The following is a 16,429-nucleotide window of genomic DNA, read 5'->3' as shown; positions in this document are numbered from 1 at the left end:
AGGTATTTGACCTCTATATGATATGTTTTGTAAACATTGCATTCTTTTGAAAAGGCACACCATAAATGAATATTTAAATCAAAGGTTTTCGACATCTGATGATTTCTACATATAGACAATCACCGTAATATAATAGTTTACAATGATACTTCCATTGACAATGCAGTCAAAATAAGATACATGGTGATGATTTGGTAACGTTTCCTTGAAAAATATGTCATGTAAGACTCCATGCACATAACTTGTCTAACATATAAGCAAACAGCAGAAGACTTCTAGAAAACCTGAGAATAAACATGCTAACAAGTGTCAACACAAAGGTTGGTGAGTTCATAGTTTTATTGTTTCGTATAATCTGTATGTAAAGGTGGATCACAAGATTTCAGTTGTTTCATCCAGAAACGTTTGTCAAATTATTCTATAAGATTGAGCACCCTGGTAACTAAGCTTTAACGTCTATATAATAAGCACCCCTGTGTTTAACATGTAACCAACATGTACAATACACTCAAATAGCATACGTCTTTTTTATAGTTCAGGCTAGGGTTTCTATACCTGGAACAGACGGGGATGTCAAGCCCTATGGATCCACATACTACTACTCGCGCACACCAGTTCTTATAACTGGCAGTTAACAGTTACCAAAGCTAAGGGATTTTCGGTTCAAACTCAGTGTAGAATTTAGTATGTACTTGTATCCATTCCGTTTAAAATAAATTGCATGTATTCTCAGCCCAAAAATATAGATTGCAAAAGCAATTAAAAAGGGAGCAATGAAACTCACCTTAGCAGCACATAAAGTTGTTCATCGTAATGTGACCGAAACTCGGATTACCAAATAATCGTAGATCTCAACCTAGAGAACATATGTTGGTCAATAAATGTCTATCAAGCTAGGTCAGGTCATAGTGTATCACAATCCTAATGCTCGAGATCGACATACAAAAGTTATCCAAAGTCGTTTCAAAAAGTCAATTTTGATAGTTGTTTAACAAAACGAGACGTACCTTATATAAGGATTCATTTACTCGGTTGGTAATATTCAAAAATCCAATTTATCAATCTCGTAAACAAGTTGTTTAAATCTTAATTGCAGATTCAAAAGCAATTTCAATTAACGTCAATCATAATTCAGTTGATCATATATTTTAATCCGTTCATCGAAACTATTCGATATGTAAATGAAAAGTCATTGATTTTTCGCCAGCTTTCCAAAAACATGTATATCATATACCTTTTACCAGTAATATATGTATTTAATTCGAGATTCATTATAAACTGTTTAACGACGAAATTTAGCATACAAGCATGCATAAATATAAATACTCGAGCACTAGACATGGATACACAATTAATATATAAAAGATAAGATATGAATACTCACGTATCAATATTCTGATTCAATATTGCAGGAAAGTACGTAGACGCAACAGAGATGATAAACACTAGGTTTGATTTGCAAACAATACCCATGAATATTACCCATAACTTCCATAGTTATAACCTATAATTTCCTTAGCTCTATCCCGTTTGAAAATCCATTTTGAAAGTGACACGCTCATGACCTCGTCGTAGTATTTTATGTATAAATAATAATAATACCAATACTGCTAATAATGATAAGATTAATAATAATATTAATCTTAATATTAATAATAATAATAATAATAATATATTATATTTTATTCCCGTGCATAGTTAATTTGTAATTTTTGTTCTGATAAGTCGTACGTCATCACGCGACTTATGTCCCGGTTTTGTTTTTTCGAATGTCCTTTCGTACACTTAGAAAACTTGCATTTTACGTTTCGTGACTCGTACTCTTGTCAATATATAGTCTTAAATTATCCATAAACTATACCACTCAAAGTATATCTTAAACTTTCTTATTTTGGTCATTTACTTCTATAAATCATCGTCTCGTTATATACATATACATATATACATTTTCATTTTAAAATAGTGTTTTACTGTAGCAAAGTTTTTTTACTGTAGCAAATAGTGATTTTCGAAAACACTGTAGCTTTTCGGGTACTGTAGCAATTCGAAAATACTGTAGCAAATTAGTGTTTTACTGGTTCATCTTAAACGTTTTAGTTAACTTATCTAAATATCAATCAGATAATCAAACTAATAAGGTTAATGCACAGTATCATTTTCATAACACTTTGTTACGTTTTCAAGTTATAGTATATATATGTATCTATTTACATATAATTGTTCACGAATCGTTGAGAAAAATCGAAGGGTATTTTAATAGTTTAAAATTTTGAGATTCAACTTCATAGACTTTGCTTATCGTGTCGGAAACGTTAAAGATTAAGTTTAAATTTGGTCAGAAATTTCCGGGTCATCACAGTGAGGGGCATGGGGTTCGGCCGAACATGGTCCACCATGGTGTCCCGGGCTCTCGTTTTCTAGTACTGTGTAATCGTGGTTCGTTTCAAGTGCCGTTTAGATGTACCGAAGGCCCAGAACGCTAAACCGATCGTTAAAACGCAACCAAACGTTTAATTTATTAAAAACCCAATAAATTTAATGTATATTTTTTTAAAAAGTTAATAATTATTAAAATAATTATTAAAATAAACCCGAGCGTTTTGTTGCTCAAAAAGTAGTTATCCAAACCGTATCGTTTTTATCGTATTTCTTTATCTGAAATATATTTTCAAATTAATATTAACCCATATTAATTATCGTAACCCTCCAAGGATCAAGTATGTATTTATTACACATAAACACATAAAAGTCAAGTAATCGCCGTTAAATTAATTAACAGAAAGTTAACGGAAGTGATGGAAAAAGCAGGGTTGTTACACACCCGCGCCTTCTGGGTCACAGACACCATCTGTGTATAATTCCCATGCCTTGCTTTCAATGGGATCTGTTTCTCTGCTTTCGAGAATGCTTCTATTTTCAGTTGTTATTTCAGCAAGATAATGTCCCAGCATTTGGCCTTTGATTGCCCTGCACAGAGAGTAGTTAATCTCTTGTTCTCCCAACTCTATGGCCCATTTAGCCAATCGACCCAAAATCTCAGGCTTGTACATCAACTTTTTTGTTTATCATAGCACTTTATCAATGAATTGTGATTTAATAGCGCGTACATTAAGATTTACATAAATAAGATGTTTCTAGGATGTGCGCATCAGGACTTGTACATGTCTTATTGGTTGATCAGTTAATTCCACAATAGGATGCGCCTGAAAATATCTGTGCATCCGTCGAGCTGTATGTACAAGTGCGTAGACCAGCTTTTCAATAGGTGGATAATTAACTTCACTTCCACTGAGTACTTTACTAACAAAGTATATAGGTATTTGTACCTGCGTTGTATCAATGGAGAACATATATGCATATACCATATTACAATTATCATAAATGTAAACAAATATAAGCATTAGATGTACCTGCCCCCTATCTGCAACTAGAATGAAACTAATTGCTTCCTTTGAAGTCGCAAGATACAACATCAATGTCTCTCCCGCAATAGGAGCTGTCAAGGTAGGCAACTCTCGTAAGAAACTAATTGCTTCCTTTGAAGTCGTAAGATACAACATCATTGCTTCTTTGCCATTTGAATTTGGTGGTACCCCTTGTACGCATCCAAAAAGCACTTGAATCTGAAACCTGAGAGCGATTCAACCTTCCAATCAATTTCTAGCAGTGGGTAATTATCCTTTGGGCATTTCTTATTAATATTTGGGCATTTCTTATTAATATCTTTAAAATCGACGTATATGCGCCATGAATCGCCTGCTTTATTGACCAACATAGGATTTTATACCCAAGTTTGGTAGTGGACTTCCGTTAGTATGTTAGCATGAACTAACTTATCTACTTCCATCCTTAGCCACTCGCTTCTTTCTGGGGCCATTGGTCGCTTCTTCTAGCACACATGGGATTAGCATTAAGCTTATGTCCTGCCACTTCACGCAGAACCCGTCATATCCTCTTCAATCCATGCGGAATGCAATCAAAATATCGTGTAACTTGACCTTAATTTCTTTAGACAAGTTGCCCCCAATTTGGATTCACTTGTCAGGGTGCTTTGGATTAACCAGAATAGAGCAACTTTTTACATGTACATCAATTATTGGGAGAGGTTCATGTGGTGTTATTGATATGCATAGTGCTCTTCCTGATTCTGATATGACAGTAGTGATGCCTTTCTTAGTAGGAAATTTAATCATACCGTGCACTGTTGAAGGTATCGCACCAAAATTCTGCAAGGTTATTCTGTCAAGTAGTGCCTTATAAAAGGAATAAGAAAGCACCATAGAAAATTTAACTGGCACGAATCTGCAACGAGCCATATCGTTATCGTCTGCGAGCTCTAATTCAATCTTAATGCACCCCAACAGCCATGCTGATTCACCAGAGAATCCTGATAGGACTGTAGTCGAAGCGCGTATCTTACACTTAATTATTTCTGGAAGCTTCCTAAACCAATGCACATACATCACATTGACACTACTTCTCGTATCAACATTCAATCTTTTAACATTGTATCCGTAGTCAGTTATGCGACCTTTGATGATAATAGGTGCATGCGAAAGATTTGTCTTCTGTGTGGGAGGAAAATATATAGGCTGTATCTCCCATTCTTTGAACTGTTCTGCCTTGCGCCTTTGGCCAGTATGCCAAGCATGTACCATATTTATAGTCTTATCTACACTTTTGTTATTCCCTTTTTTACCACCAGAAGAGGATTTTTCAGATACATTGTTTTGTGAGGCAGACCCTTGCTTCTTTGGTGGTTTGAGGTGGTTAAGCTCCCCGTTTATGAGACACTGAATCACTTTTTCTATGAACGATTTGCACCGATCAATCTCGTGCCTATAATCGTCATGGAACTCGAAGAACTTAGACTTATCTCCCCTGGCATAATCTGACATTTTTGCAGGTGCTGAGAATGTCAAACAAATTGGGTTGGTTGCCAGGATTTAGGTGTCTTAGTTAGTTCGCACATGATTGCGAAGTCCTGATTTGGGAAGTGTCCATTTCCTTGACCCCATTGTCACTTGATTTGCGAACTTGCTATTACCATATCTGGACGAGCCAGAACCCTGGCCGTGGTTATCACTTTTACGTTTCGAACTACCAGATTGCCCGTGATACGAATCATCATCTCTACCTTCTCTATAGTTAGAGCCTTTTCACTATTACGCTGGTGTCTTCTCGTGCGTGCATACGCTTGTGCGCTTCTCTAATTGCCTCTGCGAGTGTATTCGGGACTTTCGTGCGCAAACGTCTCCACAAAGCAAGATGTCTTTCTTTGCACAACCCATGTATGAAACTTGATACTTTCTAACTTTTGGGAAACCCTGACATCTTTGCGACCTCTTTGGTCTACTGATCGAAAAATTGCCCCAGAGATTCCTTTGCCCCTGCCTAATATCATGGCATTCAACATGCGTTCTTTTTCGAGTGTGCATGTTATGAAAGTTTGATAAGAAACGCGATCGGAGATCACTGTAAGAACTGATTAATGGTGCTGTCAAATTACTGACCATTTTCTAGCAACACCTTGCAAAATAGCTTGGAATTCCAAGCACTTGGTTTCATCATCCTAAGCCTGTACTCGTGCAGTGCCTTCGTATCTTTGTAAGAAGTCATCTGGATCTATGGTTCCATCGTACCACCCCATGGTTAACAGAATAATAGGTGGAGGCGAGGGCCCGTAGTTAGCATTGTGGGGTGCGAACTTCTCATTAGCAGATCCAATTTCCATAAAGAGTTTAACCTTGCGTCCCATTATGCCTGCATAGAAGTTATATAACACTTCATCCTTCTTATCAGTAACCCTTAATGCCGAAGCATATTTTTCTGGCGCTGCTTGAGCCAATATCGTAAGTAAGTCATCCTGGCTCTTTTTCTTATCTTATTCCGATGAACCATCGGTGCGTCCGGCGGAAGGAGTCGGAGTAAAGAAAGAAGAAATCCTACGGATAGGCGAAGTATCATGCCACCGGCGCACATTATCCAGGGGGTTTGAATGCTAGTTGGTTCCCCTACATTGATGTGCTTTCGTGCCAGGTATTTGCATGCACTTACTGGTGTCATTGTACGTCGGGTATGAACTGTTGACTTTGGCGTATAATACACTGGAACTGATCCCGCAGTTGTTAACATGGTCTCTTCATAACCATCACTGTCATCTGAATCACCGGATGCCCAATATTCTTTTTGGACTTTTGGCGGTACCTCCCGCGATGTCGAAGGAGTAACAGTTTTTGATTTTTCACGAGGTTTATCTATTCCTGTGGTAGCCTTTGAGAAGGTGTCTTCTCTTGATTTGATTGTTTCGGCCCTGTTGGTCTAGTTGATTGGTAACGGGATGGTTGATTGTTGCCCAGTTTTATGACTACCTGCCATTGTTACCTGTTACACAAGAACATCAATAAACAAAATTTAAGAACTTTGATAGTCTTTTAATCGTTAAAACACACAAACTTCTCATGCAGTTTTATTCACGGTCCAATGGATGGCGCCATTTGATCGAACATAAATCTGCAACGAGGACGAGATTTACGTTGAGTGCCAGATGAGAGTGTTTAAGGACTTCATGGTTTTAATATCCAGTCTAGTTTACCGTGGGTAACCCTCATTGAGATGATGATCTACGAAAGGGTGATTAAAACCTAGTCCACCATTAATGGTCGTTGCCGCAATAATGGCCACTTGGGAGGTTTCATAGGGTTACAGTTCATAAGAACAATCCTATTACCGTAAAGATGTTTTCTGGATGCAATTGTAATTCGAGTAATGCAGAAAATGTGTTGAGTGTTTGCATGAGGTTTAGGGTTATATTTATAGTGAAACCATAACCCTAAATACTCCTTAATTCTTTCTAGATTCTTCTCGAATATTCCCCATAAATAAAGGGTTGGCGGTTGGAAAGATACTATGCTTAATTAAGGATAAGATCTTCTACGCGTTCACTTAATAAATTAAAAGATACTGATCAAGCATATTTTCACGAGGTCAAGGTGAACCTACACTTGAGTGCATGATAGGGTTTAAGGACTAACAACATTCGGACCTCCGACGCTTAGTCGTGGATAACCCACATCGATATCGTTTCAATTCCGATGGGGTGGCCGATTTGAGAGTCCACCAATAACCCAACATACGGGGTTGAGTGGCCTAAAGATATGAAGGTTTTATAGTTCGAGTCATACCTGAAAGTCTTTAAGATCGTATGAAGCTTTGTTCGTACGATGAAGATATGTATGCTGTTGTTACGTATGAGTAACGAGTATATTTTTAGGGTTTATGAGCTATGTGTTTATAGGCTCACGAATTAGGGCTTTGATAGAATCTCTTCCCTAATTAAATGCAATCTTATCCCAACTAACTTTCGTTATTTAAGGAAAAGAATCCGAATTGATTATTCCGTTCATTCTTCTAGAATATACTGGACCCCTATGCAAGTATACAAAACTCGTATCAGATGGTATAGATGCATAGAGTGCGACTATATCTGTACCATATATCTTACATGGAAATTTGTGTGCGGTTTAGGGCTTTGGATGCGTAGTCCGCATAGTCTTGAGGATATGCGTATCATTAAGTCCCCCCAATTCGATGTTATATACAATGAAAATTAGTGTATGACATCGAACTAGTAAGAAAGTGTACACATAATGAACCACAACAACACCCTTGAACCGAATTAGCATGCTTAATATTTCCGCTAAAAATCCTAGTTGGATTCTAAATGTAACCGGACAGTGCATAAGATTATTTAAATATATATGCGTAACCGAATACTGTATTAGCATTAAATGCAATGTATGCGTACAGTCACCAAACTGTCTTTTCGACTGCATTTCCTGCACCCGAGGTGACAACTGTCACTGTTTACCGAAAAGGTAATGATTGTAATAATACAACCGCCTGTTGATGCTAACATGCACCGGACATCTTAACAAAGTGTTTAGCCTAAGATTGATACACGTGTACGACTACCATTATACCCTTGTTACCTTTTGACTCCCGTATTTTCTCTACAAATAGGATTTTGGCTTTTTCGTATCTCACAATCTTTTCCCTTTTTAGTCATTCAACCCTTTTCATCTTCTCTGCTAAACCCTGTACCTGATTGTAAAAAAGGTATATATCATACTCTTATACTATGCATTATATTATGTAACCCTAGTTACATATTTTATGTATGACTCATATGTTGTTCTGATTTTTATATTGTAGATGAAGATGGAATCTTATGCACCCATTCCTACCACTGATTCCGGTAACCACTCCAGTTCGTCGGTCAGTCATTCGAACACAATACCTTCACTATACCGAACTCCTGATGCCAGAATCTTGGGTAACCACAAAAGGTTACATGATGAAGGTATTAATTTTGACCGTCTGACTTTTTATAGAACCTCGACTTTAAGTTTTTATACGCCATTTTTATCGTATTTGCAGGTCCAAGTGGTGTATTCCATCATTCTAAGCGCGTATGCCCGAATCCTGAGGATTTATCTTTACTGATTCCGAACGTGAATGAGTTCATGAAGGTTCCCCTTCCAGTATTTGAAGAACAGTTCTCTTTTTTACAATCTTGTGCCCCTCAGCAGTTAGTGCAGAAATTCTCCTCACTTTCTCCTTCCAAAGAACTTTATATGGACGCACAGTCGACGCTTTTCAACTTCGCCAAAGATCTGAATCATCTGCAACAGAAATCTGCTGCGCTTGCTCATCCACCACCGCCCTCAACAACAGAAACATATAAAATAAATGCCTTGTAAGAGGACAATGCAAAGCTGACTGCCCAACTTGCAGTTGCTGTGACTGCGCATGTGCAAGCAGAAGAGCGCATAAATGTCCTGATGTTTAAAAGGCAGCAAGAGGAGGACCAACATGTTGCTGAAAAAAGGTTTATGGAGTCTGAGATTGCGTCATTGTCTGCGAAACTGAAAGAAGCAGAGAGTCATGTCGTGTTTTTGAACGAAAGCTTCAGCGATTGGATTTCAGCCCAAGAATCGTGGGGTGCGAAGCATGATGCTGTAAAGGCGGAGTACGACATTCTCCGAAAGGGTCTTCCAATGACAATCCAGCATTCGCTTGACTGTAAAGTGGTCGAGCAGCGTTTTGGCGCAGCTATGGTTGCTGTTCGCGCTTATGAGCGTACCCTTTTTTGGAATGTCAGCTGCCAGAAAATGTACGTACCCCCCGCGATTCCCCCGAACGTTGCTGAACTGCTCACTAATGGAGCCAAGGAAAGGTGTGAAGAAGCTTGTGCCCGACTTGAACAAATCTCGATCCCCCGTCTACAATTTCTAATCAATGATCCCACCATCTCCGCGCAGGAGATAATCAATGACAAACTCGACTGAGTTTGTTAAGCTACCCAGGATAGATATTATTTATCCATGCTTGGGTAGCGTTTTTTGCTAGTGAGGGATGGGCCTTGAAACCTTGAAGGTTTCGCATCCCTATATTATATTTTTCTTTTATGTTTAAAGCAGAGTATGCGTCTGATCGCTGCATGCGAGGATGGCATATTCTCCTTAGTGTAGGGCAATCGTTCCAGCCAATGCCACCCCCTTTTTTATATTTTTTTATATTAGCATATATTAGGTCAAATTTTGGTATATGTCACTCTTTTATGCTAAGCGGTTGACCTTATATTTTTTTATCCTAACTGTAATTTGTTAGGTTCGATTGAATGTAATCGGATATCTCTTTTGATTAAAGTGCAATTATTGTGTTTTTATGAAGTCACTATGGCAGTTATAATGATTCATTACGCATGCAATAACTCTTATTTAGAATAAATGCCATGACTTCATGACGGGAGCGACCCTTTAATCGTTTCATGATCTTTTTATTCTTGCGCTAACAATCCAATGTTATACGCAAAAGTAAGCAAACAAATGCTTATAAGTTTATACTCAAGACTTTTATAAAAAATTTATAAGTGTGTACGCATATACAATCCAATGTAATTTACCCGTACTATAGACAAACCAATGTCTATACTCAAGAGTCTTCCGGTCACGCCAATGTCCGGGTTATTTAAACAAGTAAACCAAACTTGTGTTTTATAGTCTAGATTGTGCAAGTCTCCGTCTTACGTGGTGTACGAGCTTTTGAAACAAACCAATGTTTTACTACTGTCACCATTAAAAATAGTATTAGTAACCAAACTAAACTATGCCACTTGAGACTCGAAGTGTGTCCCTGTGCAGCTTAAGGGGCATGCAATCAACAAATGTAAAAATGCACAAGTTATTAGCTTAAATTGCATGATTCAATTTATTTCAAACATATTATTTGACCAACACTTAGTTGTCATGTTTACAATGAAAAAAATTTACATAATAAAAACTTTAAACAGTTGTCTGGGGTGATCAATCCCTCTGTAGTTTTTTCATATGTAGCACCGTTATAGTGTTTGTGCATGCCAGGTGCATTTTATTGCTTTTCCATCTAAACTTGCTAGTCGATACGCCCCAAGGCTGGAGAATTCGGATCTCGGGGAGATCTCGTTTGGACTTTTTAGGGAGATCTCGGCATCTCGTAATAATCTCGGGGAGATCTAGGACGTCGACTTACGTTGACTTTATAGTTTTTTTAATAAAAAATATACATAAAAACATAAATATATGTATATTTATATATGTTTTTAAAAGATTTTACAAAAATATCCGAGAAATGAGCTAGAAAATCTTAGAAATTATGAATTTTACAAGAAAATCTTATAAATTAGCAAGAAAATACGATAAATCGTGGCTTTGAATAAGTTTGACCCCGTTGACCGAGAAATCTCGGGAGATGAACATCTCGTCTCGGTTGCCTTCTAAAAACGAGATCTCGGGGGAGATCTCGGGAGATTTACAACACTGATACGCCCCTGTATCGCTTACGCCAATAACCTTGTATGGTCCTTCCCATTTAGGTTCGAGTTTACCCGTGTCCTCTGCTCTGCTTGTAGTGACCCGAACTTTTCCATGTTTATATATATTAAATGAAATTGATATTTATATGATTAAATGTTTCCAACATGTTAAGCAATCAAACTTGTTAAGACGTGATTAATTGAAATAGGTTTCATATAGACAATTGACCACCCAAGTTGACCGGTGATTCACGAACGTTAAAACTTGTAAAAACTATATGATGACATATATATGATTATATATATATAGTTAACATGATATTATGATAAGTAAGTATCTCATTAGGTATTTTAACAATGAGTTATATACATAAAATTGAGTTTATTGAATTAAGAAACTCGAAACGATATATATAACGATTATCGTTATAACAACGTCTTACTAAATACATATGAATCATATTAAGATATTGATACACTATGTTTAATCATGATAAATTATAAGTAAACATGTCATTAAGTGTATTAACAATGAACTACATATGTAAAAACAAGACTACTAACTTAATGATTTCGAAACGAGACATATATGTAACGATTATCGTTGTAACAACATTTAACTGTATATATATCATACTAAGATATATTAATATATCATAATATCATGATAATGTAATAATTTAACATCTCTTTAGATATAATAAACAATGGGTTAACAACATTTAACAAGATCGTTAACATAAAGGTTTCAAAACAACATATACATGTAACGACTAATGATGACTTAACGACTCAGTTAAAATGTATATACATGTAGTGTTTTAATATGTATTCATACACTTTTGAAAGACTTCAAGACACTTATCAATGTACTTATACTTAACAAAAATGCTTACAATTACATCCTCGTTCAGTTTCATCAACAATTCTACTCGTATGCACCTGTATTCGTACTCGTACAATACCTAGCTTCTAAATGTATTTACTATTGGTATATACACTCCAATGATCAGCTCTTAGCAGTCCATGTGAGTCACCTAACACATGTAGGAACCATCATTTGGCAACTAGCATGAAATATCTCATAAAATTACAAAAATATTAGTAATCATTCATGACTTATTTACATGTAAACAAAATTACACATCCTTTATATCTAATCCATATACCAACGACCAAAAACACCTACAAACACTTTCATTCTTCAATTTTCTTCATCTAATTGATCTATCTCAAGTTCTATCTTCAAGTTCTAAGTGTTCTTCATAAATTCTATAAGTTCTAGTTTCATAAAATCAAGAATACTTCCAAGTTTGCTAGCTTACTTCCAATCTTGTAAAATGATCATCCAACCTCAAGAAATCTTTCTTATTTACAGTAAGATATGTTTCTAATACAAGGTAATACTCATATTCAAACTTTGATTCAATTTCTATAACTATAACAATCTTATTTCGAGTGGAAATCTTACTTGAACTTGTTTTCGTGTCATGATTTTGCTTCAAGAACTTTCAAGCCATCCAAGGATCCTTTGAAGCTAGATCTACTTTTCTAATTTCCAGTAGGTTTATCCACAAAACCTGAGTTAGTAATGATGTTCATAACATCATTCGATTCATATATATAAAACTACCTTATTCGAAGGTTTAAACTTGAAATCACTAGAACATAGTTTAGTTAATTCTAAACTTGTTCGCAAACAAAAGTTAATCCTTCTAACTTGACTTTTAAAATCAACTAAACACATATTATATATCTATATGATATGCTAACTTAATGATTTAAAACCCGGAAGCACGAAAAACACCGTAAAACCGGACATACGCCGTCGTAGTAACACCGCGGGCTGTTTTGGGTTTGATAATTAAAAACTATGATAAACTTTGATTTAAAAGTTATTCTCCTAGGAAAATGATTTTTATTATGAACATGAAACTATATCCAAAAATCATGGTTAAACTCAAAGTGGAAGTATGTTTTTCAAAATGGTCATCAAGACGTCGTTCTTTCGACTGAAATGACTACCTCTTACAAAAATCACTTGTAACTTATATTTCTGACTATAAACTTATAATTTTTCTGTTTAGATTCATAAAATAGAGTTCAATATGAAACCATAGCAATTTGATTCACTCAAAACGGATTTAAAACGAAGAAGTTATGGGTAAAACAAGATTGGATATTTTTTAATTTTGTAGCTACGGGAAATATTGTAATAATTCTATACAAATCATATCCTAGCTAACTTGTATTGTATTATACATGTATTATAATATATTATGTAATCTTAGGATACCATAGACACGTATGCAAATGTTTTGACATATCATATCGACCCATCTATATATATTATTTGGAACAACCATAGACACTCTATATGCAGTAATGTTGGAGTTAGATATACAGGGTTGAGGTTGATTCCAAAAATATATATACTTTGAGTTGTGATCTAGCCTGAGACGTGTATACACTGGGTCGTGGATTGGGTCAAGATAATATATATCAATTTATTTTCTGTACATCTAACTATGGACAACTAGTTGTAGGTTACTAACGAGGACAGCTGACTTAATAAACTTAAAACATTAAAACGTATTAAAAATATTGTAAATATATTTTGAACATACTTTGATATATATGTAAATATTTGTTATAGGTTCGTGAATCGACCAGTGGCCAAGTCATACTTCCCGATGAAGTAAAAATCTGTGAAAGTGAGTTATAGTCCCACTTTTAAAATCTAATATTTTGGGATGAGAATACATGCAAATTTATAAATGTTTTATGAAATAGACACAAGTAAATGAAACTACTTTATATGGGTGAATGATCGAAGCCGAATATGCCCCTTTTTAGCTTGGTAGCCTAAGAATTTGGGAACAGACCCCCAAATTGACGCGAATCCTAAAGATAGATCTATCGGGCCCAACAAGCCCTATTCTGGAATTTGGAATGCTTTAGTACTTCAAAATTATCATGTCCGATGGGTGTCCCGGAATGATGGAGATATTCTATATGCATCTTGTTAATGTCGGTTACCAGGTGTTCACCGTATGAATGATTTTTATCTCTATGTATTGGATGTATTGAAATATGAAATCTTGTGGTCTATTATTTCGATTGATAAATATATAGGTTAAACCTATAACTCACCAACATTTTTGTTGACGTTTAAAGCATGTTTATTCTCAGGTGATTATTAAGAGCTTCTGCTGTTGCATACTAAAATAAGGACAGGATTTGGAGTCCATGCTTGTATGATATTATGTAAAAACTGCATTCAAGAAACTTATTTTTGATGTAATATATTCTTATTGTAAACCATTATGTAATGGTCGTGTGTAAATAGTATATTTTAGATTATCATTATTTGATAATCTACGTAACGCTTTTTAAACCTTTATCGATAAAATAAATGTTATGGTTGTTTTAAAAATGAATGCAGTCTTTGAAAAACGTCTCATATAGAGGTCAAAACCTCGCGACGAAATTAATTAATATGGAACGTTTATAATCAATATGAACGGGACATTTCACTGTTTGCTTCATTTTTTCGCCACACCAAATCATTCAATTGGAAAGATAATGGCTGTACGCGCTTATTGTAGTAGCTCGCTATTCTTTGTTTGTTGATTGCTTCTTTTATGGCCGCCATTTCCCTGCGCTCTTCTACTAAGTTTAGATTTTCATGCAGTTGTTCGCTATTGCTACTTTCATCGAAGGAAGCTATGCGCATAGTTGGCATGTTTATTTCCGCGAGTATTACAGCCTCAGACCCGTACACCAGACTGAAAGGTGTTTCATTGGTCGCGCCTTTTGGGATTGTGCGGTGTGCCCATAATACATTCGGCGGTTCATCTATCCAACCCCTTCGGTACAATCCAGGTCTTGCTTTGATTCCTAACACGATATCCCGATTTGTGACCTCACACTGGTCGTTCGCCTGGGGGTGTGCAACTGATGTGAATGTTCGCTTTATGTTCAGATCTTGGCACCAATCACTAAATGGATTACCTTCAAACTGTGTACCATTGTCACTTACTATTTCATTTGGTATTCCAAACCGACAGATGATATTTTCCCATACAAAATTTTGGATTTGTTTGCCCGAAATTGTTTTCAGCGGTTTGGCTTATACCCACTTTGTAAAATAATCAATGGCCACTACCAAAAACTTTACACCTCCTGGTCCTGCGGGGAATGGCCCCACTATATCAATTGCCCATTTACAGAATGTCCATGGAGACGCGAGCGGTATTATTGGATGTCGCGGGGGCTTTGCTTACTGGTGCGTGCAGCTGGCACGACTGACATTTGCGTATTACCTCTGCGGCATCTCTGTACATTGACGTCCAATAGTATCCTAGCCGCATTATTTTTGGACGCCATTGTTTTGTGCCCTGAGTGCAAAGCGCACATTCCCTCGTGCACTTCCCGTATGATTGACTCTGCTTGAGTTGGATTAAGACACTGCAAATGGGGTCCCAAGAAAGACTTTCTATATAGAATTCCTTTGTCTAAAAAATACATTGGTGCTTTCATTTTAATCTTTCTTGCTTCCATTGAATCTATTGGAAATGTACCTTTATTCAGAAACTCCACTATCGGTGTCATCCAACTCTGCTCCTCTTCCTCAACTGCGGCGGATACACTGCCTGTGTAAATGGATTTAACTTTCACTTCCTCGACCCAAATTTCTTTCTTAAAATGGCTGAATGTTAAGGCAGCTAGCTTACTGAGCGCATCCACCTTTTTATTTAATGTTCTTGAAACCTGAGTTATCTGGAATAAATCAAAGTCTACCGCAAGCTCTTGCACAAGTTTCAGATATTTTTGCATCAATTTTTGCATCGTTTCATCATGTTCTTCAAATATCCCATTGAATTGGTTTGCAACTAGCTGCGAGCCAACATATACTGACAGTTCTTTTACCTCCAAATATTTTGCTACTCGCATTCCAGATAACAACGCTTCGTACTCAGCTTCATTGTTTGTTACAGGGAAGCTAAAACGCAGCGCGAAGGTATATTCTTCTCCTTCTGGACTTTTCAGGACTATTCCTGCCCCTGCGCCTTCTGAACCATAAGCCCCATCTGTATGCATTTCCCACAGCTGTTCGGGCGGAGGTGGTAATTCTTTTGACTAATGCGAGACTTCGATATCTCCGGCTGTTTCAGCCAGATAATCCGCTAGGACTTGCCCTTTTACCGCACTTCTTGGTGAGAAGCTTATCTCATACTCACCTAACTCAATAGCGCATTTGGCCATGTGACCAGAATTTTTTGGTTTGTATAGCACCTGCTCAACGAGTATCAGCGAATGTATATTTGCTAGGATTTACAAGCAATTTTGAGTTTTTTTGACAATATTTTATTTTTTGCCATACCTGCTGGTTGGTCTGTTAGGACCATTATTGGATGCGCTTGGAAATATCTCCTTAAGCGTCTAGCCGTATGCACGAGTGCATAAACCAGTTTTTCAATTGCAGGGTAATTTAATTCGCTTCCTGTTAAAGCTTTGCTAACAAAATATACAGGCATTTGTACCTGTCCGCACAACATAATCATATAATTT

General features: G+C 36.5%; 1 protein-coding gene across 1 annotated transcript; it reads right to left on the bottom strand.

Annotated features, from left to right (window-relative positions):
- Positions 1-14,369: 14,369 nt before the first annotated feature.
- LOC139845015 (uncharacterized) lies at positions 14,370-15,958 on the bottom strand. The gene is made up of 3 exons (XM_071835236.1): positions 15,142-15,958; positions 14,994-15,046; positions 14,370-14,876 (listed from the first exon to the last, which is right to left on the bottom strand). Exons 1-3 carry the CDS (start codon positions 15,956-15,958, stop codon positions 14,370-14,372), a joined length of 1,377 nt encoding a protein of 458 aa, XP_071691337.1.
- Between the last annotated feature and the right edge of the window lie 471 nt (positions 15,959-16,429).

This window comes from Rutidosis leptorrhynchoides, chromosome 1, assembly GCF_046630445.1.
Source record: "Rutidosis leptorrhynchoides isolate AG116_Rl617_1_P2 chromosome 1, CSIRO_AGI_Rlap_v1, whole genome shotgun sequence".
NCBI classification, from domain to species: Eukaryota; Viridiplantae; Streptophyta; class Magnoliopsida; order Asterales; family Asteraceae; genus Rutidosis; species Rutidosis leptorrhynchoides.
Note: the sequence above shows the minus strand (reverse complement) of the source record. Positions and strands in the feature narration are given on the sequence as shown.